Source organism: Mycteria americana, chromosome 1, assembly GCF_035582795.1.
Source record: "Mycteria americana isolate JAX WOST 10 ecotype Jacksonville Zoo and Gardens chromosome 1, USCA_MyAme_1.0, whole genome shotgun sequence".
Taxonomy (NCBI): Eukaryota; Metazoa; Chordata; class Aves; order Ciconiiformes; family Ciconiidae; genus Mycteria; species Mycteria americana.
Window position 1 is genome coordinate 133,981,119 of NC_134365.1, and position 25,587 is coordinate 134,006,705.

Below are 25,587 nucleotides of genomic sequence, written 5' to 3' on the forward strand. Positions count from 1 at the left end.
GTCATGTATCTCAGCTCCAAATTTCCCCTTTCTAAGCCCAATTCTTTCAACCTTTTCCTGTAAATTAGATTCTTCAGGCTTGGTGTCACCACTGACTGCGAGGCAATAACTCTTCCTTTGATGGAGAGGTTTGGAGAGTGCCGAATGAGTAGTTTAAATGGTGTTCTCTCTCTCTCTTTGCTCTCCCTATTTCTGCAACTTCCATGTTATAAATTTGCTGTATAGCATCCACGCAGATGGTGATACTAATTATAATATGATGTTCTGACACTGAGCTTTGAATGTTTCTCCTTTCTAGATCTACTAAAATAGGTTATGTCACTCGTATGTATCAGAGGTATGTCAGAGCAGCAAAATGTTGTTGGCTTTCCTGTGACGGCTGCTGTAGCCACCCTTCCAGTAAGATCCAAGCTATTGACAGAACTGGCTCCCATCAGAGGGGCTAATGAGCAGGAATCATCCTGAAATTATAATGTGGCCACTGCCTCCGGAGCCAACACCAGGAGAGGCTCAGCAGAATCCCACCTCTCTTGCAGCCAGGGGTACAGTATACTGATTGGTAAAACTGTCAACAGGCAAGTCTGGAACAGCTTGCAATAGCACGCTGAGAGGAGAGAAAAGAGAGAAATTCAATTGCAGATGTTCTTGACTCAGGAATCGCCTCAAGAGAGCCAGTATTTCCCACTTCCCGCTGTAGGTAAGGTGCCTGAGGGCTCACTTTGTCCAGAAAGAAAATTGATCACATCTTCAAAAGCAAAGAAAAAAAATCCCTCCAACACATGAGTATTTTATCAGGAAGGTATGGCTATGTCAGAAACATTAAGAGTCAGCTGCTCTTCTCTAAGAATTGTAGTGAAAAAGAGTGAGGGTCCATTTGGTTTTTTTTTTTTCAGTAAGTTATGAGCCAGAATCTATTTGACTGATCTCTTTTTCTGTGTGATATTGTACATATATCATGCTAAAGTCTCCAGCTCTGGGCTCCGGATTAGATTATGAATGATATCTACCTTTTATTCCAAAGCAATGAGGTACTGAATCTGTATTGGAAATCATATAATTAGGCAGCAGTGAATTTTTATTTTCCATACATGGACAGACCCTGTCTTTTATTAGACAGCCTTAATATACATTACAGCTGCAAATCTTACATACGCTCATATAATTTTGCTCACTCTTCATTCTACCTTAGACCTTCCTTCCCTTTGCAACTCAGTTTTTACATCAATTCTCTCCCATCCACCTGACAAAATAAAACCTGAGTATTTTCCTTTCTCAACAGCTCTGCATTGCTGCAGCTAGTTTCTTTGTTCCTAAACTCCTTACCAACTTCTCTGTTGCTCCCCCCCATGCTGATTCATTACTAATTTCAGGACAGCTGAACCATTCTTCCTGCCAGCTTTCAACTACATTTCTGGGTTGGCTTTTCCTCCTCTTTATATGGAGCCAACTTGAGTTGGGTGTATAAAAATACATAATTGGTATGGGGGTGTATGAACTATATATATATATTAGTGGGGCATCTCATTTTTCTGAATATAGCTGACAAATATAAAATCATTTTTACTTGTAGCATCAGTGAACAGATTGCTTATTATGAAATATAATCAGTATGTGAAGGCATATTTTTTTGCAAATTGTGTTTTCTGGCATCAATTTGTTTGTATATATTTAAAATTTTGTTTCCAGCAAACTTCACCTGCGCAACTCAGTAATTTCTAGGAAGATAAGTGTTAGTCTTGCTCAAAAGTATGTCTGTTCACAGAATAGATCATATTTAAGGGGACTGAATGTGGCCAGAGAGAATCAGAATAGAATATTCTGCATTCATTTATAACATACTCTATCGTATGTAGTCCGGATACCCAGCTACTAGGGTCTTTAACATGGTTCTTACATTTCCCATATCTATAAATTTTCAAGTGGACTTTTATTTCTGCTGATGGACTGTTAGATGTCTTATTCCCCGGTTCTTTCTAGCTAGGTGCTTGGCATATATTTCAGTCATTCTCTGCCAGTAAACTGAAATCAGCAAAACAAATCCAGTTCTCCTCAATAAGTTCTATATTGCCATTAACCTTTACATGTTTAAGTGATGTTTACAGGACGAATGTAAATCTGAGCACACCTCACTGTTTTGAGCCCATAATCCTGCCTAGTTCTGTGTGCAAATTAGTTGTACAAATAAGGAAATGTGGTATTTTGGAATGACAATATTCTGATTTGTATGCAGCAGTGCAAGAATTGCACGTGGAATTGACGTGCCATCCGTGAACATTTGTTGGGCTCCACTGTATTCCTTGATAACCTAAAAATCAGACTTAACATGCCTCTATTCTGAAGGTATACATACAGATACATTTTCAGAATAAAACATACTGATTACACATTTGGAAAGCCTGATTTTTGTAAATTAGGTCTACGGAGAACTGCATGAACAGCTCTTGCTAACATAGACAAATGAGGCACACCAGCCTCGTATGGGAGTTTTGCTCTTTGAGTTCCTGTGCGATGCTTAGGCGTAGCCTCTCTTACATTAGATTAGCAATTAGAAAATGGATATAATTGGGTTTTCTGTTTCAGCCAGAATTTCTGCCAACAGTGCTTGTGGATCCTGAATTTAAGGCAATGCAAGAAAGGACGACTGGAAGGGACAAGGCCAGGAGCCGTAACAGGTGACAGAAGTCACCTTTAAATTGCAGACCCAAACTTCCCGTTATAACTAAAGTGGCCGAAAGCCCTTGGCAGCCAAAAGCCCACCAGCTCTCAGGCCTGCTGCTGTTTGCCGTGACTCACCTGCTTTTTAGAGTAAAGTGATTTTTATCTCATTGCTGCAACCAGGTGTGACAGAGCAGCCGTAACTATCACCCTTGTCACTCAGTGCGGTGGTTTGCTTCTCCATCAAAGCAGTTGGTCCAGGTGGGCCTATAGGGGTCCCTCTCCCCTTCCCCAAAACACTGGGAAAAAGGTGTAAATGGGTGGTCTACCTGGGTGTGGGAAGAGGATGATGGACCGCAGTCATCGGAAGATCCTGGGGCAGCGGCCGTGGTTCTGCTGGGGAGCGGGAGGTGGGTCTCTCAGTGATGATGGGGCTTCCTGACTTTGTGGTTGTTAAGGTGTTGGTAAGAAAATTTTTAATAGTAATAATTCTGTTCAATAGTAATACTTGAGGTCTACCTACCAGATCTTGGTAGGTCTAGTTCTTGTCTGAGCAGATAACACTAGTTTTTGGTCAAATCAGTTTGAGATTTTTACCTTGGCTATTGCTTTGCTTGCTTGGGCTGGGGTTCTGCCGCTGGATTAGCTAGGAACCCCCCCAAAAAAGGACTTGGATCTCAATTAACATGGAAATGAATAGATGTGAAGCGAATGCATTTTCCCTGTGCTTGCTGCAGAGCAGTGTGCAGCCCGGGACAAGAGGGGCTACTGAAGAAGCAGCGTGCCCTTCGTCTTTGGGACATTGCCAGCTCTGTGCTGCAGCAGGTCCCCCTGAACTGTCCCACCACTCCTCTCCGATGGGAGTCGGACAGGATGCACAGCCTGATTATCTGGGTTAGGCTAGGTAAATTGGTTGGTGATGGCATGGGACTTCTGTAGCAGTTTGGGAGCACAGGAAGCAAAGAGAGAGACAGCCATTTTATTTTAGGCTTATGCTATACATTGAGATTCATTATACAATTTTTTTCCCTAAATTAATACAAAAATAGTAAAAATAGGTTAAAAAAAGCCCAAACGAAAACCCCTGACATCTTGCAAGCCATTTATTTGACGCACAGATTAAGACTTCTTGGAGCTTAAATAACCTAGAATTATTTATGCTGACTTTTTTTTCTTTCTTTTCCCAAACTAAAAAAAGGTGATGACTTGCAGAAAGCCAACTACGTCAGACCGATTTGTGCCTGAGAAGCGGCTGCCCCAGGCAGCCGCAGGTGATGCTGAGGTGCCCTCTCTCCAGGCAGGAAGCTGCGCCAGGACCACGACGGGGCGAGTGGTGGCACGTTGGGGCACGCCGCTCTGTCCCAACCTATGCGCCATGGGCAGGTATACATCTTCGAACGCCCTCCTGGGATGCCTTTGCCATATTTTTCTCAAAAAACCCCTCCCAAACAACCCCAAAGTTCCCCCTCGCGCTTTCCTGGCAGCAGACAGGTTTCACAAGGGCTCCCTGGGGACCCATCCCTGCCACAATTTGGAGTTAAATCTCCCCCCTGTTCTCTAATGAGACTGGGGAGGGGGTGGGGAGGGATAAGGTTTCCCCTGCCCTGGGCTGGGGTCCCTGGGGTGCCCTGCGGCGATGGTGCCTGACCATGGGTGGAGAATGCTGCCTACCTTTGGGGAGGGATAGGGGCTCTCTCCCCTCCACGCCCCCTTCTCATCAGAGCTCTGTGTACCCCAGGAAGGCTTACTTATTTCAAAATATTTATAAGTAAATAAATGACAAGTAGTTTTAGTGATAAATGTAGGGATAAAGTCATGGAAGAAATACTTTGCCCCTACGTAGCTAATCGTACGAGTTGATTTGTATGGATCGGGGTCTTAATACCTGTGAAGGCAGGGGAGTAAAAGGCTCTGGGTAACCCTTTCTGACCAGGATCTTCCCAAAAGTGCCTTCCCACAGGGCTCGTGCCTTACCACACGAGCTCCGGGTCAGCAAACCCCAGCAGCTCTGTCATGCCGTGAGGCACGTGAGGAGCTAGCTGAGCGTGCACGGGAGCTCGTGCACGCTGTGGGCTACGCACGGCCCCGGGAGCCGCCGGGCCGGGCTGTGGGACGGTGGCACGGGAAGCGTCCCCACCGCAGTGGGGTCTGGCATCCCCAGTGCCGGGCAGCAGAGCCACCCCTGCCCCTCCTGCGCTCCCGTCCTGCCGTCAGCTCCCAACCACGCCAGAGTAGCTACAGCAACTGGGGGCCACTGGGAACCCGAGGCTAACTCCTCTTAGCTCTGCTTCCCTTCCCGCATCTCCTTGAACACGCTATCTGCTTCCAAGCTCAACAAATAGGAGAAACACCAGTTTGCTAAGTTTTGAATCAACCAGTTCTCCTCCCATAAAAACCACTTGCAAAAGAGCTGTTTCTGGCTTTCTCGCTGTCTGTAAGAGAAGTCACGGTCTTCCTTCTGACTGCCCTGAACTCTGCCCAGTCGTGCCGCCACTCTCTTTTGTTTTCTCTTTGAATAAACAAGGTGTGGGTTGAGGTGGGATTTGGTGGCTCACAGGCGGACAGTCAGCCTAGAGAAAAGCATTTAAAAGTACACCTTTCAATTTACAGTACACGTTTCACCTGAATTCAGCGCTGGCTCAGAAAGCTTCTGAGAGCAGATGCGAATCCCCACGTGGCTCAACGTAACCTCGGGCCACTTTGGTACTGTTTTCCCTCCAGGTTCATGCAGTTGACCATGATAAGCGTGTTTGCTTGTCTTTGGAAAAGAAGCTCTTTTTCTTTGCCAGACAGGTTTTTCTCGGCCCTCACAGCTCTAATTTTAATCTAACTAGAACATTTTCACTTAAACCTTTGAGCAGAAAATTCTGGCTTCGTCAATTAATTTTTATAGCGTAGTTATTCCAGCTATACCAACTTTTCTCTCTTCATTTTTTCCTCCAATTAGAGTACTTGTAAATTGAAAATGAACTTGTGCTGAGACAACATTAGGGATTATGTTACAAGAAAACTGGACTGATCTTGATGGTCATATGCACTTAGGTTGGTTCTTTTTCCCCATGCTTACCCCATAGTAAAAATGTACTGTACACCATACCTTACTGTATGGAAATATTCATGTTTGTATAAGATATATGTGCTCAGTGAGCCACAGTCCTGTATAGTCTTGTTAGCCTTAGTTAAAATTTTTGCTGTTAGATTTTAGTCAGTGCCTGACAGTGTATAATAGTCTGTTATACTCACTGAATTTATACAAAAATTGGGTCATCTATATTGCAAACAAAACCACAGTGATACCTGGGCTAAAAAGCCACTTAAGAGTATGACAAAAAACTGCTCAAGCCTAGGTAGTCTTCCAAAATGGAGGTTCACCTGTAACGGTAAAATCTTATGCACAGTTAGCTACTGGGAGTGCTTTGGACTGAGAACAGAGCACAGCATCCGCACCTATTAATCAATCGGTGCAGGGAGGACCAATTGACTTTGGTGAAGATAATTGCTCCAGAGGAAAAAGTCAAAGAGGAGGAAGGCCAAAGTGGGTTAGCATAGTCTGAAACCTTGAGAACATGCCATTTCTGGTTCATGTTGAGGTATTCAAGCTACCTGTAGAGAAGGAGTATTTGGTGCATCGCTCAGACACATCAGGACTCAGGCAGAAATCTCACGGACCTGGGCTGATTACGCCTTGGACATTTTCATGGCTTTACCTCACCAAGCCTGGAAGTGGGGAGCAGAGTGGTGGCTTGAGGTAAAACATGGTGAAAAATGTACCTAAGTTGGTTTTGGCTCTGTTTTTGGGTTTCCTCTGTTTTGGGGATGCTTCAGAGACTGTCTCCTGCCTGGCCTGTCCTTCCCCGTGCGGAGAGGGGCATGGCTCCTCTTCCCCCTCCCAGTCCCAGGAGGCCAGCAGGAGTTACTGGTTGGGTAACATGGCACTGGGGGAAACTGCCAGGGGAGGAATCTGCCCTTAAAAAGATTTTTAAGAATTGGCTGGACAAAAATCCTTCAGAAATTATTTAAATGTTGTTGGCTCTGCCTTGGGGCAAGGGGATGGGCTGCATGACTTCTCACCCTGTCTTCTGTGGACACCCAAGCACGTCCTGTGGCATTTTGCCATAGGAGTGCCTCCACATCCTTTTTCTGACAGGTTTGGAGATAGAGGATTAATTTTATCACTGGTTTTATCACCTTCCTTGAAGATCTCTGAAGGCCTCACATGCTGAGATTTAATGAGAGATCTGTGAAACTACAAGCTTGTCTTTGGACGTCTCTTTAAAGATGCTCCTACCTATGCATTTCAATTAGAAGTGAAGAGGTTTATGGAAGCCATCTTTGCGTCTGGTGTTTGCAAGTGATAGCATCAGGGATAGCAGAGGTGTAAAATCAGTGTTTGCCATGTATTCCTCTCTGCGGTGTACAAGCAACCTCTTTCACACATCTCCCGTTTCCAAGTGTCCCGCAAGCCAGTAGAGTGCTGCTGCCAAAAGTGGTTTGCAATTCCTCTGTAACTCTCAACTAACTTGCTAATGCCCTCAGAAGTTTAAAAGCCACTGCAGCTGCCTGTTGAACAGCCAGGAGACAGGGTGACTTATTTAAATGACATCACAGAAAATCTACAGTGAAGCATATTTAAGGAATGATTTTTGGCTGGAAAACATAGCCCCAAGCCTGAGTCTAAAGAAAACAGGAGAAACAGATCTTTCCCCTAGCCTTACATTCATTTGGCTGTCTTCAAGGTGTCCACCTGATTTCTGCCAAGGCTGAAGTTGTTGTTACAGCTTCCCAGCTGCTACCGCAGCAAATGTTATTTGTTCAAGCAAAGAGCCTGTGCATTCCTGGACACAGCTTCCATTCCTCCTGGTCAGAGAAGGGACTTAGCCAGGGGAAAGTAAATGTTGCCAGCTGCACTGCCGACTTGATTTGCTAGTCAGAATGTAACAATTTGCTTCAGGGCAAAATATCCGGTTATCTTATTTTCTGCTAGGCAGGAAGCTTCAGAAGCACCTCTTTGCTTGAAAATTAATATTCACTAGGCGGCATTTGCGTGTTTTGCACGGGGCGTTTGGGGGGGGTCACTGGGGTTGGATGCTAAGGAGAAGGTTCGTGCAATGAGGCTTACCCTGGGATTGTGACCGCAGCTGGACTCATCACCGCGCTAATCACCCCAGCCAGCCGCCCGAGGCACAGCGCTCCCCGTGGCCCAAGCCCCATGGCTCCTGCAATATCCCTTCGCCCTCCAGATACTGTGAATGAGGCAAACACTGTGCCAACTGCTGAAAACTTTTCAAGTACTCTTACTTTCCGGACGAGCTGTAAAAAGGAGTCCGGTTGCAATATATTCACCTTGCACCACAAAGCAACAGTCCGTATATTCATGAGAACACCTGACGCACCAGCCAGCTTCCCGCAACGGGGTTTTCACAAGCAACGTATAGTCGGAATACTCTCAGCAAAACCTACAGAATTGGCTTACGTATCCCCACTGGGGTTCAACCGCATGATAAAACCTTACAGGAATGAGCCTGTCGCTCTTAAGGGTGGAGGGGGTGGAGGAGGAAAGAGATGCTGCTTTATCTGTATTACTCCACATCACAGATGCTGACAGAATTATTGATTTAGAACTCACAGCTCCAAAAAGACTCAGTAATGTAATCTTTTTAAGGTTTTATTTTTTCCTTCCTTCAGACGTGATGTTTTCAATAGGCCCCTTAGATATGGGCTCTTTGGGGATATTATTAAACTTGCTGCCGCTAAACCGCAGTCCCAACCTTCGGTTTGTTCCGCACAACTCTCACGGTCTACTGTCTCTTGGAAGAGCCCATAGCTGCAAGGTCTATTGCTTTACAGGTACTCTAGGAAGATTGAGGGATTAAGTTATACATTACGTAAAACTACCCACTAATCCTCTTAGTGTGCATTACCAGTGAATGGCCTGAAATAGGCTCTCACGAAAAGAGCCCTAACATTCACTTTCTTGGTGACATTTTAGTATTTGAGGTTTGTGTCATGGATTTTGGTGCTGAAATATTCAGTACACCATCTTCTGTCTGCTGCTAGATCCACTTGCACGTGTTAGTAGAGTGCTAACAAAATTACAGTTGGTAAAGCAGATTACGTGTTTAACTAGTAGCGAGACATGTATAAAATAGAATTCTATATTTTCTAGAGTGACAGAGTCACTGGGATTTCTTTGTTCTTTTTTTTGTTCTTTTTTGTTTTTATAAGAAAAAGAAACAGCTATAAAACCATGATTAAAAATGTTACAAGGGATGATTTACATTTTAAAATGATATTTTTAGAAAAAAAAAGTGATTTATAACATAAAAGTGTTTGGAAAGCGTTTGGTTGCTGTGTACTGCCTTCTTTCCCAGTACAGTTTGCTATCTGTTATACAGTCTTGCATAAATGTTTAGATTAGGGGAGAAAAGAAAGATTAAATGTGATGGCTAAGACCTATAAGAGCTGACTCACTGACTTGAGTTATTGCTGTGCAGAAAGTTTGTAAAGCCTTTACATCCAGCGAACATTTAGTGCTACTTCAGCCTTGACAGTTGACCTTTCAATCTGGTTGGGTTTAGCCACAATAATTGCAGCATCTGCAGTGCAGGCGATGCAGGCGGCTGCTTAGGAACCCAACTTCTCTCATTAGATCTTACTTCATGCGTCTAAACTTCAACCCCTCTTTGCATCTGTGTGCAAATTCTCTCCTAATACCTGTTATAGGAGCTGAGCAAGGTACCGTCCCCCAGCTCTTTTTTTAAAATTTATTTTTAATTTCTCCCGTCATTTTGAATATTCCTGGATTTAGATTAGAGGGGGGAGGGAAAACCTCCAAACCCCTTCCTCTCCCCAGATATTTAGTCAGTACTGGTTTCTTTTTTTTTTCTCAGTAAGACCTAGCGTAAAAAAGCAACAAACAAACAAGTTAGACTGTTGTAATTTGGTCAACCACTCGGGTGCTATCCATATCCACCATTTCAACACACTCGATTTCCTCACGGTTTTCAGGATTCTTCTTCTCTTTCCTCTTCTTCTTGGACGGTGGCAGGAAAGTCAGTATCACAGGTAAAATGGCAAAGCAGTGAAAGAAGGTGACTAATGCTATTAAAAACAAGCACCTGAACAGTGTACGGGTCAGATTTGAAGGCACAGCTGCAAGAGGAATCAGACCAACAATATAGCAGAGGTAGCTCTGCAAAATAGCTACCCCATGCACTTCCAGGGCATTTTTCACCCATTTAGTTCTTGTGAACTCTTTGCCCAGGACAAAGGTTGATAACAGTGGAGCACAGTTGTCAATTGTATAATTAATTCCGTAAATTAAGCACAACACAGAAATACAATCTAGTTCCACTTTCCACAAGGTCATAAAACCTATAACTCCAAACTCAACCGAGGCAACAGTTAGAGTGAGCCAGACATTGATCAGAGAGTCTGCCACCAGGAATGCAGAGAAGAAGAGCAGAAATAAAGCACTAATGCAGGAGTTTTGTAAGGGGGCTCCCACTGAAGAGGCATAACGATCCATGTACACAAACGATGGATTGAAAACGATGAATTTCACCTTGGAGGTGAGAGAGAGCTTCCTCAGGGTCTCCAGGAGGTCATAAAGTTCTTCCCTCTTGGTTTCCATTGTCTTGGCCACCAAGAACATCCTGGAGGCCACGACATCGACTTCGTTGTTGTATTTCTTGGAAAAGATGATATCCTCTGAAAAATGGGCAAACTGAGGGGCCTTCAGGAAGGAGTTCCTCAACATATCAGTGAAGTTTTTCTTGGGCAATCCGGTAGATATGTTGAGTTTCCTAAGGTAATTTAAGTAGCTTTCAAACCAAGATATCCTCACAAAGCCCTTGGTATACTCCAGCACGTCCTCCTGGACACTGGTGTTCCAGTACTCGATCGACTCGTAGATGTAGAACCCAATCACCGGGCTGTAGTTACTGAAATACTTCTGCTGGGCAGTCGTATACTCAATGGTCCGTGTCGCGGTCGCTACGATGTTGCTCAGGTCTGACCCTTCGCTGACCTGCAGGTAGCCCATTAAGGCAAAGGAAATATAAACAAGGTAAAAGAGAACTACAAAAGGCTTGACGTAAGTGTTTGTTATCCAGTCACAATAATAGCGTTTAAGGAACCACACCAAAAGATGACTCTCGTAAGTGTTCGTTTCCTCTGAATCCGCTGTGTCCTCGCTGAATTTGGCTGTCAGAAGAAACCTATACCATGCAGGCTTCTCTTGCAATACCTCTGGCTTTGGTACCTTTCTGCAGAAGATACTATGCTGGTAGTTGTTTTCTATGTAGCCAGTAAACACCAGGCTGGAGCCATAAAAGGAGAGTACATAGAGGTAGTTGAAGAAAATTGCAATACAGGAATTGCAGCAGAAAATCCTGGCTGCTTCAATGTTAGTGAAGGGACTGGCACCTATTCCAAAAGTGACCAGGTACATGGCAGTGGTGAGAGAAAACGAGAGCATGGAGTCTGCAAATACGGCTGCAGTCCTCTCTTTAACGTGTTGGTCTTCTCTAGTTTTTCTCCAGGAGGACAACATTTCAAAAGTCCCATACAACCCATGACCTACAATAGAGAACAAAGCGAGTGTTTAAAGTACTCGAATCAACACGCGGAAAATGTAACGTGGACATGCTAAAAGACTCAAAGGAGGCACGGCTTGCTGTTATCAATGCTCGAAGAAAATGTCCTGCAGAAGAGAGAAATTATTATGGTGGTCTAAGCCACAGGAGCGCATTCGCTGCCTGCCTAGCAAACCTTACTGCCAGAGCTTGAGGAGAGTTCTGCATCGCTGGTGCAGGGTTGATGGGTTAAAGAAAAAGGATTTTCTTCTGGTTGGCTGTTTTGTTTCATTATTTCGGAGTGCCTGTGATGGAAGATGCTTTGAAATTAGTTTTTCCTGGTGATGGGATCTGACCTGTGGTGAAAACAAAGAAATATGACCTTGAAGTGCCTATGCTGGAAGCAGAGCATTGGTTGGCCACTTTGTAGCACATCTGTAAAAAAATGAAACCTTCATATAAGCTGAACATTGTCAAGCAAATCAGTCACTGATTTCTCCACTTCCTATACAAATTTTCCATCAGGAAAAAGAAATCCTAGAAACGGAACAAACAAAAAAAAGCACAAATAAATTTTAGAGATGCAGAATGGTAGAACTGATATGGAACTGCTTAAGGCATTGGTCTTCTTACTTTAATATATCTAAGGGCTTGTAAAATCAAATACGACTCTATTTTTCTTGGCAGTTCCTGCATTTTGCAATGTATTTAATTAACTCTTAAAATGAATATAGCATTCATGAAAGGAGATAAAGACCTGCAGACCTAAAATCCTGTGTTTAACCCCCAAGTGCAGGTGAATCGGGAAAAGTGCATGGTTTTATCATAATCCCTGGTTGGTCGTCTTCCTCTTATGGTTTCTTTTTTGTGATTGATAACCAAGGCGCATTTGGACGACACAGACCTCTGCTCTCTCATAGTGGACCTGAGCTGGGAACGCAGCCATCAACCAGCTATCAGATGAGAGTGGCGGAGATACAAGTAGGTTGGTGTTTTACACAGAGATGAACGTAAAAATATAGTCTTTGTATCACACCTAAAATGTAAGACTAATATTTCTCATAATAATTCTTATCATGTTCATCTTTAGTTAATAGATCCTTTCTATCTAATCCCACCCTCTTTGCTGCCTTTTGATTACTCCTCCTCCTTATTCTTTTGCTGGTTTTGCTGTCCCCTGTCTACCTCTCCGGTCTGCTCTTGCATTACCTCTAGAAATTCCCAAAAGCCAGTCCACAGTGTTTTGCTCTTACCCACTCCCTGGATAACATTAGGTAAAACGATCAGTACTGAATTAGTTGCTGATGACACTGAAGTGCAATCACTGGATTTTTGAAGCTGATGCTCCAGTCAGGCAGGTCAAGGTAATTCAAAGATCTTTGTTAGAATTTCAGGCTGGCTGCAAAGTATGAAAATTGCTGTATTGGCTCTGTTCTCTCCACCTCTAGATGATTATCACTTTTGCCATAAGGGCTATGAATATCGGTCAAGAAACCCCCCAAACAAATGAGGTATTCTGAAGAACCAGAAAACCAGAAAATATATTAGTGTGGTTGGAACTAGATGATCTTTAAGGTCCCTTCCAACCCAAACTATTCTATGATTCTATGATTCTATGACCATATTTATTCTTAAGTGCCTCACGTAGGCTAAATATTTAATTAACTTGACAAAAGAACCCTTTTGTGGTCAGAACCTTTTACTGTAGGGGCAGCTGTAGTTGATTCACTCCACCCTTCCTGCAAGGAATAGCCTACCTACATTTTAACAGATGGCAGAGCTGATCACTCTGTAATGCTGAAAAGAATAGGTATGGGGTATTTTATAAAGAATTCAAAACACAGAGCTCATAAGATGAGATAGTAGGACAGCTGGTGTATCTCCCTATCACGGTCACCTAGTATTTGGAGTAACAAAGTCCGTGCTCTCATGTATATCAGATATCTTACCTACATTGTTATTTGGAGTCACAACATGGACCACGGTTGCCCAGTTTGTAGCAATATTATGCTCCTGGTTTTGGTATGGCATGTGGCATTCATCTTAATTTTCCAAAACAATGTTTTACAGCTGCTTTCAGAGGCCAGGTCAAGACTGTCAATTTGATAACTAGCACTGTGCCCCCTCTTAAAGCTAATGGGGAATACTGGAACTCCCCAGACGTAAAATCAAGCAAAAGGCACAATCAGTGACTGGCACCCCGTTGCTAATTATGCTTCAAATAGTTATGTTCTAGGCTCAGGAGGGAAAGCTATTAAGCTTGCTTTCAGTGTGTTCTTTGTAAAGACAGACTGACCTTTATTTAAATGTAACTGATCACTTGCCAAAGCAGGGAGTGAGAGGTTTAATCCATTTATGGCTCCCATAAGTCCTGCAGACAGGCTCGTCTGAGAATTTCACATGGCATCATATGCATTAGCTTCGAGTGAGCAAAACAGTATATAATGAGGTCATTGAATATTACAAATTACTTCCATCGTGAGCTTTAGCTATGGCATGTTTTTGTAAAAAATATTTCAGCGTTAATAGGCTCTTGCCTAAAAATACTCAAATAGCTGCATTAATTTGGAAAGCCTTTGACTTTGCAATGAATAAACAAATTTAGAGCTAATTAAATATGATGCTGAGCATGACTTTTTAACAGGTATAAGATTTCGGATAATATCTGATAACATGACTCCTGATACCATATATTTTTTTTAAGTAGGAAACATAAAAACACAATTTGTTCTAACATAATCTTCGAGACTACCCTAAAATGGAATCTGATTTAGAGAACTGCTCAAGTAAATGCACAAAGAGGTGTCAGTGCATGTGCTCCACAAAGCCAACAGAAAAACATTTAGATACTCTTCTATTTTAGGATAGGTTCCTTTTGTTGTTTGCTACACAACCTGCGTGCTAGGAATTGGTGTTTTCCTTCAATTGTACAATCTGTGATTCCTCTGTCCATTTGTATGCTAGCTATAAAATTCTCATTTATGTTTAGGAAGACAAGCCTAAATGACAAACTTGCACACTTTTTGCATAGGTGGCACTACTGACCTGATCCAGTATCCTCTGAGAAAAAGATTAAGCCCAAACTTGTGCACAAATTAGGCATGGCAGTCCAAAGATTATCCTTATTTAGCTAGAATGGGACTTACCTAACCTAATTTACTCCTCTAAATGCTGACTGCAAGCACAACTTGGGGTGACAATCTCCAATGTTGTCTAACTTGCTGATGCTTATAGAAGTCTAACCCACAGAGATTAGGGCAGATAGCTCCATGGAAGCATTTTGTGAGAAATTCTTTTACTATTCTGTCATTTCAGAGTTTCCATTTTTTGCATCCCTAACTGATTTGCACTGATTACCTCTATTTCTCTTGCTGGTGCTATGTCTTCCCTATATAATACTAACGAGAAGAAGGCCAATTTTTCCTTGCAGATAAATTCTGTAATTGATTTAACTGATTTTCCCTTTTTACTAGAGATTTAGCCACAAATCTGTAATGATTTAGAGCAATTTGTTCATTATTCACAGTCATTCAGTAAATAATAAATATGAACTCAAACAGCTAATGGGCTACTGGAGATCTTTTCCTGTTGACATTTGCTATTATGATTCACTGGTTGTGCCCTACAGTCAGGCTGTACAACCATGAGCTAAGAAGAAGGAGTACACAGAAAGACGGGATTTTTTTTTAAGGAAAAGAGGTTCTGAATGGGCAAAGGAAAATCTTAGGGGAATAGGAGAAAGGTATTGAAGAAAATGGGGACCAAAATATTTTTTTCCTTCTTCTTTTTTTCTACTGCTTTGCATTGTAGGATGCTCCTGCAAGGAGCATGCTCCTACCATGTCTCGGATGATGGAGGACAGAAATTCTGGCTTTTGTAGCCAAAGAAAATGAAGAAGATAGTCACTGTTCTTTCTGAGGAGCTTACATTTTTTACAGGCTGAGGTGGGCTATCTTTAATTTTAGAAGCTAATAACAATACCAGCAATAAAAACAATAAATTATGCCTAGCTTAAATACAGTGCTTTTATGAGTAGCCTGAAAATGCTATAAAAAATTTCATTTGTCTCCTTCAGGAGCAAGTCTTGCAATCACACATGCTCTGCAAAATCAATGCAGATCATGCATGAGAGAAAAAAGCACTTGTAGGAAGTTGTGAAAACTAAGGCAAAATTTTCTGTTGCTTAAAATTATTGAATTATTTACCTCATTATAAGCACTACTTATGTGCAGCAACGTAAACTGTTCTTTTTAGTACCATTTCAAAATCTCAAAAAAGAAATGCATCCTTTCCCCTGCTAAGTGGTTGTTCAAGCAAGAGGCCTTTAGGAACGGGCATGAGCAGCCTAGGCTGCAAGTTGACTCCGCTCCTGCCTGGCAAATGGCAGGACTGAAGCAGAGAGGGGAGAAGGGATTTACAGCAGCCCCAGAGCCTGTGGGAGGGCAGCGAAGTGACCTCCCGGTCACCGGAGCCACAGACCAGCTCTCTATTTGCTTGGCTTAATTGCTTCCCTAAAAAAAAGGCTACTGCCTGCTTTTATTGTTTAAAGATTAAGGGATCTGTCCAATTTTGCACTAAAATCATGTGAGGTTTCAATCTTACCACGGTAAGATGAGGTTTGGGTATTCAAATAGACTTCTTCTGTAAGAGAAAGTAAGGGGAATGACTGAGAACAAGGTTTTGGTTCCTCTTCTTGCAGTTTTACCCATCTATGAAAGTAGAGAATAACCGTACACTGTGGCTCTCATTTTTTTGTTCTTACTGTTTTGAAGGTTGTGTGTGTCTGCGTGTGCGTTTCATACTTGAGTGCAATCTCTCTGAACAAAGTCTCACTCACAGGTTGTGAAGTTCCAGCCTTCTGTGTGGAAGGTCACGTTTCAGGGGTAATTAATTTTATTCGTCCCATTTCAATGCAGCGGCACACAAAACGCTAATAGTGATTGATCTGCACCTCAGTGAGGCGGAATGCTGCACCAGGACGTATGTTGCCCATTAACTGCCAGAATTAAGACTAATAAAGCACCAAACTGTCTTCCTAAGGCGGCAGACTCCTCCAGCAGCAAAGCTGGGTTAAGACGTGTTTCCCCCTTCCCAGGCACTGCTTCCCCTCCCCTGCCAAAGTTTGCTGCTCCCTCATTGCCACTAATTCACCTGTTTCTCGTCAAAATTGGACGAGAAAAGGAATGGTTGGGATTAGGAACATCAGCAACCTCTTTTTTTGAGGGTTACTTTTTAATCTGAAATCTCTTCCTGATACTGATGGCACAAGAGACTGGCTGAAATTGGGAATGTGTCATGGCAGGAGGTATGGGAGCCTTGTAAACTGGGGAGGCAAAAACCTGAAGTGGAAGCGTGCTCTGACGGAGTTACTGAGGTTAAGTCTGGATTTTGATTTAAAGTTTTTGCTTGGATTGTAATGGCTGCATCCTTGTAACACTATCCGTTCAGCTGGATGAATGCTGTCTCACTTAGGTTGATTTAAGCCTGAAATCATCCCACTGAATAGGAGCACTTGTCTGCAAGAGGAATTTAGTGTGCTGTGAAAAAGTGTGTGAATTTACAGAGGACTAGCTATGTAGCTATGTTGTTTCTTTGTGGAAATCTGTGAAGGACAGCTTGATTCACATTCAAAGTGGAGTGAAATATCATCTGCAGAGACAAACGCTGGATGAATTAACATGAAATAGCTAGGATGCTATAAATTCATATCCCCGCTTGCTGCCAATGCAGGCAAGGTCTCGAGAACTGCACTTGTGCAAAATTAGTACATGGGAGATCAGAATCATATCACAGGAATTGCCCTTTCCAAAACGATACCTGTAATAACATATGATATAACGAAGGTGCAATGAATTTTCCTAGCTGACAGTATTAAAAATAACAATGTACACTGCTCAACTCTGGGATTGCTTTCCACAGTAATGTCAACAAAGAGGCTGAGATAATTTCCCCCTGCTGACTTATTTTTTCCAGCTAGATCAGTGAGCTCATCAGCTCCCATCTTCTGAAAAGCCAAGTGAAACTGCTAATCCGGACTCCCTTTGTCACAGGAGTTGCAATCAACCAGTTGTTGACTAAATACGCGACCTGCCTCATGCGGCCTCTCCCAGCAGGCACAATTTTAACTCGGAACATATAGCAGGTTCAAAGTGCTACTGAATATGCAGGCAGAGCATGAGAATTTGCATCCAGTTGAAGCAAACATCTGGCTTCATACCCTGTTCTCACTAATATAATAAAATACTACAGCTAACCGAGATCCTTCAGCATGCAGACAGAATTAGCACCAAGCCTAACTTATACGACAGTTTTCACTGAGTTTATAGCAATTTAGTGGCACGGGTTGAGCCGAACAGTTAAATCATCATTAGCATGCTGTTGCAACAAGCTGTGGGTTACTCTAGCCAATGTCCACCTTTGTGGTCCATAAACGGCGCTGCAATGCTACAGTTTTGCTGCGTGAACGTCAGACCTCAAAAAGGGTGCGTATCGTCGGACATGCCACCGCGTGCAGGGTTTCCCATCCCAAACATTTCTGCTGAGCAAAGAAAATGCACTGCAAATCCTACTTGCTTTTCCTACACTTGCCCGAGTATTTCTGGGAGCCCACTTCACAGTGCAGAGTAAAATCCTATAGGATACTAACATCCTATAAGGTACTCATCTGATCAACTGTGTTTCCAGGCAGCAGTGTTCGTCTCAGGAGAACTGTGGCAAGGGGACTGAGGGGTGTAGACAGTTGAGTAGTCTTAAAAGCATCCTCATTTGCAAAGTGAGTGACGCCCCAGCCACCCGAGCACAGCCTGCCTTCATTTCCTACCTCCAAGCACAGGTTCAAAGGGCAAGTAAGCCTGAACGCCACGTGCAGGCGTGGTACCTGGATTAAGAAGAACACATGAAGAGCGATACGGGATGGGATGTACTGGTATAAGCATGGGCTGTACATATTGCAACGCTTTTTTTACCTCCTGTCACACAGACCTTACATGTCTGTACTGTGACTGAATTACAGGTATGACAACATACCTCAAAAATATGACGACGATGCTGTCAGGTAGGTTCAGTATTTGCAATTATTGTTTTAAAGACTACTAAATTCTACACATATATCACTAAGGTGTACTATGGCTGCAGATGTTAACATCCGACTTGGGATCTTCCCAAAAGAGAAACATACTGAAATGAGATGTGTCAGTCTGTTAGGCATCTAGGCATGATACCAGCAGATCAATCTCTGCGATTGCTTTACATCTGAATATTAGCCTTCACCCTCAGTTGTCAGGCTGATCTCTCCAGCCATGCTTACAACAGCACCGGCCATCCCAGTCAGAAAACCCCAGGCATGCCCATGTATTTCTCAACTTACTACTGGGATCAAAACCACAAGCATCTCGGCGCATTCACACCAGATAAAAATCTGCCTCAGTCTCCGGAGAGAGAGTTGTGTTTTGTGCTGTATCTACTTGGCAACAAAATAAGAGAAACCAAAATGTTTCATAATATGCTCCCAGTATCTGCTGCGTTTCACAGCTGTGGGTGGCTGTGCCCACAGAAGCGCACCGCTGAAGAGAAAGTGTCCCCGTACAACGCACTGTATTGGTTGGTGCATGCAGAGAAGAAATCTTCAACTGGTGCTCAGCGCTTCGTGCTATGAGACCACAACGTTATTTTTAGTCGTAGATCCTGCAGAAAGACTCTCTGGGCCGTTAAGCCTGCGCTCAAATTGCTTAATGCACAGGCAGGAAAACAGGGTGCGCCTGGAAATCCAGCACAAGGTTTATGCCTCATTTAGTGCTCGCGTAGCCCTGCCAAGCACAGCTTAAAAGGGGGCTAGTTGCTCATAAAACTCATATGGATCTGCTGCACTGGAGTAATTTTGACCCCAGTCTTCTGGCAATGAATGTCTGCCATAATATCCTACATTTTCTAAGTTTCTAAACTTAACTTTTGGAAATGCGGCATAGGATTCACTCTCTGTTCTCCTGTGAAACAGTCTGTTTTGGTCAGACGTAGCTAGCCCTTTCTGAGTTATACTAAGAAGTACAGCTCTGCACAAAGAATGCACTGACAAAAAAGAAATCACCCTCACACTCTTGGTCTCACCCTAAATGATGGGGACGCAGTCAGCGATGCTTGGGGTGCACGATGCATCCCAATTATAAACTCCCCAATACTATATTTTATGGTGGCAAACAAGCAACGATGAGCCGATGTTTTAGAAAACGGTACAAATCACAAGCTAATTTTAAGAGCGTGATCTACATATTACTATTGAAACGAAAATCATTCTACATATAAATCCCTAGCTCTGTACACACACACATACACGAGACACATGTAGACATTCCTGTCATTTTTCTACCTATATAAGGGCAAAAGAAACAAAGAGAAGAAGTAGAATTAAACAATTCCTCAGTATTCCTAGTCCTAGTCTTCACCACAATCCCTAATCAGCAATGACAGTAACATGGTTCGCCACTTTTTATTTTTGGAGTACGTGTATTTTAAAGCTATTCATTATAAAAAAAAAATTCTCACTTAATATTGCATTTTCAAATTATTTTTTTAAACCGTATCAAATTCAATTCAAATTAATAGCCTCTTATTATAATGATTGTATGGGTAATTCAGCACGCATGTGGTTAATCTTGAATAGTCCCATTGGTTTCAATAGAGTAAAAATTACTGATTTAGGCTTTGGTAAAATGCTGGGTTTTTTGCTTGGATCACCCTTTTTTAGTATTGAACCAATGTAATAGTTGAGATTTTGTTGTTATAGTGATAGCAAGAATGTCAGATAAGCACATTTTAAAAACAGAAATACATTTGAGAGAAAACTTGAGCGGCTTTTATTTTGAGAAAGACAGATAAGCAAAGCAAGTTATAGTTCAAACTCTACTTTTATATATAAAGTGAATATTTAATTCCACTTAAGAATCGGTAAAGGCTTGTTTTGGCATTTAAATAGCAGGCTGTCAACTCTGTTTAAACGTGTGACTGGCTTTCCTCTGTTTTCATGAAAGACCTGGCAAAAGTTAAAAGTCATACTTTGTACAGTGCAACAGAAGGAGCTGAGCGTTAGCGAAATCTGGTTTTACCTGCTGGAATATTTATGTCTGCAGAGCGTGCTCATCTACCGACTACCCAGACCTTGTGCAGATCCGAACCGAAAGCGTTGGAGCCACACCTGTGCCGCACGTGCAAGCCTGCGGTTCTGGGGCAAACAGCAGGGGAGCATCGAACTCCCGCTGGCCTTCAAAGGGTCTCCCTGCCCGGGAGTCCGCCGTTCCTCCCAGTAACACCTCTTTAACTTTGCCGTCTTTAACTTGGAAACGTGAGAAAATCCCCCAGGAAGCACAGCGCCCTGCCTAAGCTGTTATTTGAAGAGACGGGGAGAAGGGCTTAGTTTTGCGGCACGGAGGACGACAAGAGGAGGAGGGCACAGGGCTGCGGCTGCCCGCCACCGCTGCTGGCACGGGGTACGGACCCCGGGGTGCGCGGGGGAGCCAGGACCACCCCCTGCACCGCGGGAGCCGCACAGGACGGGAGAGTCCGGTGCCAGGATAGTAAAGGAATGACAGATGTGGCCGGCAAGATGAATTTCCCCCATGATGCATGTGCCTCAAGCCTCACTAGCCAAGGAGGTGGTTAGATGTAGAGCTAATATGTTAAGTACCACTGGGCTCGTCTCGCATATGACATGCTTAGATTCATATCAGCAGACAAAATTGCAAACTGATTTTCCCCACAAAGTGAGTTTTTGACAGATTTTATGCACGCTGTGTAAAAAAACTACTTAAAGGTAAATGAAAGCTACTTGCAATCACCTGTGAAAGGTTAGTGTTTACCACGTTACGGAACAGCCGAGTGATATACAGTACATGACAGCTCCTGAAGACAGAGAGTAAGACACAGTGAGTATATCTGGGGCAAAATCACGTTTTAAATCTGTTTTAAATTTCTAAGCCCACAAGCCAAAATATCATTTGCTTCTAGGAGTGTTGTCCTGGTGGAATATGGACCCGTGGAATATGGATTGGTTTACCAGACTTCAAGTTACCCTTTTCTGGTGCGAAAGCTGCACCCAAAACATCTCAGGCACAACCTTAAATTCTCCTCTTTAAGCAATGTTTGTCATTACTCTTACTCATATAGATCAGCCATATGTGAAACACAACGTTCAAAAAGTTGCAAAACTTCAGTTAAAGCACATACAACCTATTATTTTTACTGACTAAAGAAAAAAAGAAAAATAATTACAAGTTTGGAACTCAGCTTGGGCTTTCCACCAAGCACCTAGACTTAACTTATTCCAATTTAACTTAATCCATCTCTGCCGGTGTCCTCTGCCAGAATGCTGAGGTCTCACGACCTGAAAATGGTAGCCCCCCCCCCCCCCCCGCCACACGTGCCTCTCGGCTATTGCCTGTTTGGGGGATGTCATTGATTAGAAGCCCAAACCACGCACCATCTCTCTCACAGAAAGACCTAAAGTGAAAAGTCACGTCAGTGCCTGCTGACCTTCCCCAGGTCTTCATTGACCATCCGAGTCTAGTATGCAAAGTATACCACAAATGTATATATATATATATATATATTTCCTACATGTATATATAGAGATAGCAAAAGGTTTCTTTTCTCTAACCTCTGAACTTCCAATATATTTTCATATATGAGGAAGCTTCTCTTGAGGGACGTCACTGCTTGAAGAAAATCAAGATGTCAGAGCCAAACTCTCAGTACCTTTGACTGTTTGGAACCTCTCTAACAAAGCCCTCCGTTAAACCATCGCACGCACTGACTTCTCTGCAGTTAAAAGAATGCAGACAGTAAAAGTATAACATCTTTCTGCTACTCTTTGCATAAATGAATGCTCATTAAATGTACTGCATCACCTGTAACACACTTTTCATATGAAACAAGTGTATATTGGAGCACCACCAGTCAAGAGGAAATGCCTGATCTTACTCCATGATTGTACAGCACTTGGTTTCAATAGTGAACTGTTCTCTGGACTGACTTCCTACAGATACAGCTCCTCTTTTCCAAAAAGCATTATATTTACTGAGTCATCAACACCCTTCTGAAGCCAAGAAGCACGTATGCGTGCAAGGATTTCAGTGGGGTTTGTGGTGGTGAGGGGGGAACATGGACACATGTTGGCTGTGTCGCCATCACACGTGGCCAGCTGCAAGTGCTACTTGCCGCTTTTGCACTGCATGGGAAAGGGCTGGTATAAGTGTCTAAGGGCTGGTACAAGTGTCTCTGCCACCATTTGTATTTTAAGCCTATTTCCTTCCCATGCATTAGTGGCTTCTTGGTGTTTGGGTTCTTCAAGGGGCTTGGGGCATCATCCTTCAGGAGAACTGGAGAGAGGGAGACCAGGAGGTGGAGGAGGGGGTTAATCACCTCGCCTTTGGGTGGAAAACACTGACTTTGGTGAGAGGACTCCCTGGTGCATTGAGTGAGGAGGGGTGGCCTGGGAGCCTACTTCCGCTCTTCCCCATGAGGAACAGAAATGCCAGGTGATGCTTGAGGGACGGCAGAAGGTGCATGGCTGCTTAGAGAGCTCAGGAAGAGATTGAGGGACTGAGGAGAGAAAAAGGAGAGGCAAAAGGAATGACGAGGAAAGTGACATGCCTGGGATTCTGCTCAGGGTACATAAAACCAGATAATTTTATTTATTTCTTAGAAGAGGAATGAAAGGAACAAAACATAAAATGTTTTAGGACTGTAACTGAGCTGCGCAGGGTTGAACTGGGAAAGCTGAGCAGATGGAGTGATAAAAGAACAAATGTACTTCCAGGGCACTCTTGGAGTCCTTTGGCAGTGTGAAAAAAGCAAAGGATGAATGGTGGAAATCACTGGGAAATCTCAAGCAGCTGAGATACAACTGCAGGGTATGGTGGGGACCTGTTTGGGAACCAAGGAAGTTATTGAAGAATACAGGGAGAAGGGTAGGAGCAATGGGCCCAGCTGTGGCTGAGGAGAGGGGAGGATGGGAGAGAAGAGAAATTAAAATAACCAAACAAAACAACAAAATGGCAGAGGGGACACACTGGCAGGAATGGGGAAAACAGGAGAAAAGATGAAGGAAGCTTAGGGAGACCAAAAGATGCCGAGAACCGTGCAGGCATCAGGAAGGAGATGCCGTGGCCTGGAGCAGGGAGATGGGCGAGACCTGCTGGAGGAGGCTGCCGGAGATGGCAAATGAGATGGATGAGACGGGAGAAAGGGGCAGGGGGCAGCAAGCGGAGGCAGCCAGCTGAGGGAGGACACGCTTCTTCCCAGCATGAAGAGATGGCAGAGGGGCAGGGAGAGCAAGAAAGCTTAGCTCGGGGAATAAAAACAAGAGAGACTCAGTAGGCTTCACGTTTTTATTAACTGACAACAGGAAAATCGGTGGAAAAGTACTATACAAAGTCGAACATTTTGTGTGTGTGTGTTACCTTGGTGTGTGGCCTGAAGGGCACCGGGGAGGCTGCGCAGGGGCTGGTTCTCTCTCTTTGAAACTCTCTGTATGTAACCAATGTTGACACTTCAGTTTTATTGAATGTAGCAAACACTTGGGTGCTTGATAGGGAGGATAATGAATGCTTTTAGGGCGTACAAGTTTGGCCTATGTTGCAATTCCCTACCAGCATGTTCTTCCAGAAAACTGAAGAAGGAGCCGGGCCGGGCGTCTTATTGGCACCGAGGCGCGGCTCCAGCGAGCCACGCGTGCTGGCACGTGCTGGCCCGAGCATCCTCGTCCTCTCGGGGTTTTCGTGATGGTTGTTAGCTGCCCTGCTTGGTTTAGCTACCTGTTGCCTTCATGTTCCCTAACCTTCAGCAATCCTCTCACTTGCCCTCCTGTGCTTTTCACTCCCATCATCGAACACGCTGACCTCCCCTCTTCTTCTGTTTCCTAACGAGCCTTCCTTTCCTTCCGACCTTCTTTCCCGTCTCTGACCTCAGATCCCATCTTTGCTGCTCCAACCTTTTGCATCCATAAAGCCCTGGTACAGATAGCTCAGCTCACTCCTCCACCAGCACAGCTCTCCCCTAGGCAAGCCACATGGAAGGTGTGGGTCCAACAAATTTGTGTTTCTGGGAAGCGATCGGCCGTTTTCTGCATCTGTGAGGTGCTCCTACGAGCCCTGGTACCCCCGGGTACCTCCCAAAGCGTTCTGCACCTCTCCTGCTCCTGTGCCCCCTCCTGCCAGCCGCAGCCCTGTGCCGTCTCCTTCTCCCCCTGACTTTCCCCCACCCGTGACTGAACCTCACGAGGACCCTGCCTGGGTTCTGCCCAACACTTCCACCTGCTGCTTCCCAGCCGTCCCTCCCTGGACCTGCTCTGTTGACCGTTTTCCCCTTCCCTCTTCCCAGAAAGGGTGTACCGACAGGGCGGGACACGATGGGAGGATGGAGGGAGGAGGTAAGAAGAGGTATCTGCATTCGCCCCTGCTTTGCCGAGTTCCACACGAGGCTGGCTATTGTTTCCCTTTACAGCAAGCTGCAAGCTCAAGCTGCTCTCGTAACTGCTAACTGGTTTTCCCCTGCCAGCATCGGAGGCTAAATATAAGCCCGTGGAGCCAGCCCTGCGTCCCTGCCCGTATCTGGCAGCGCCTGGCATTCCACTGCGATTTCACAGAGCCGATGCTTTTCACGAACTTGGCAACTGAAGAGAGCCGCCTCTCCCTGAATAAGCTGTAGGAGTTTCTAGAGGAATAGGAAACAGATTGCTAGTTTTCTCTTCAGTGCAAAGGGCAATACTGCAATTTTCTTTTGAGTCCCCAAGTTAAATGCTGCGCTCCACCTCTGGGAAGTAAAAAAAGTCACGCCAAAAACTTGTTCAGCCAGTGCTGCTTGTTGTCCAATGGTTTGTTTGGTACCACTGTGGTTTTTTTGAGGAAACTGGTATTTTTAAAGGATTGGCAGTTATTAAACAGCATGTAATGTGTAAGGGAAACTTATGATGAATACATTAGCATCTGTGCCAGACTAAACATCTGTAGTTTTTAATGGAGCAGGCAATAGGAAATAAGAATTCTGCTTTTCAGCTGACACTATAAATCAACTATTTTTAAATTCAACCAAATTGAAGAATTTAATTTTTTGGTTCTTAGAGTCAAAAATGAATAGCCTTAGTTCAGCAAAGTATCCTACATGAACTAGGCATGTGAGTAATCTCGTCCTTAAATTACTCGTTTACACACTGATAAATGTGGGTGATTGATAGTTTTTAAAAACCACGGAGGCATATGCTAATTCAAAATATGCCCAGACGAATGGTGGGAGCCTGCCAAGTTTCACAGGTTTCAGTCTTCGCTTTCACGTCTGAAGTACCTGTATAAATCCAGAGCTGAAGAAGGAA

The 25,587-nt window shown here is 43.8% G+C and overlaps 1 protein-coding gene across 1 annotated transcript in view; it reads right to left on the minus strand.

The window, feature by feature from the left end:
* Positions 1-4,842: 4,842 nt before the first annotated feature.
* PTCHD1 (patched domain containing 1) overlaps positions 4,843-25,587 on the minus strand; it is a 39,772-nt gene continuing 19,027 nt past the window's right edge. The window contains exon 3 of the mRNA XM_075521188.1: positions 4,843-11,235. Coding sequence (XP_075377303.1) covers positions 9,581-11,235 — 1,655 coding nt within the window. The 3' untranslated portion in view covers positions 4,843-9,580. The remainder of the gene's footprint in view (positions 11,236-25,587) is intronic.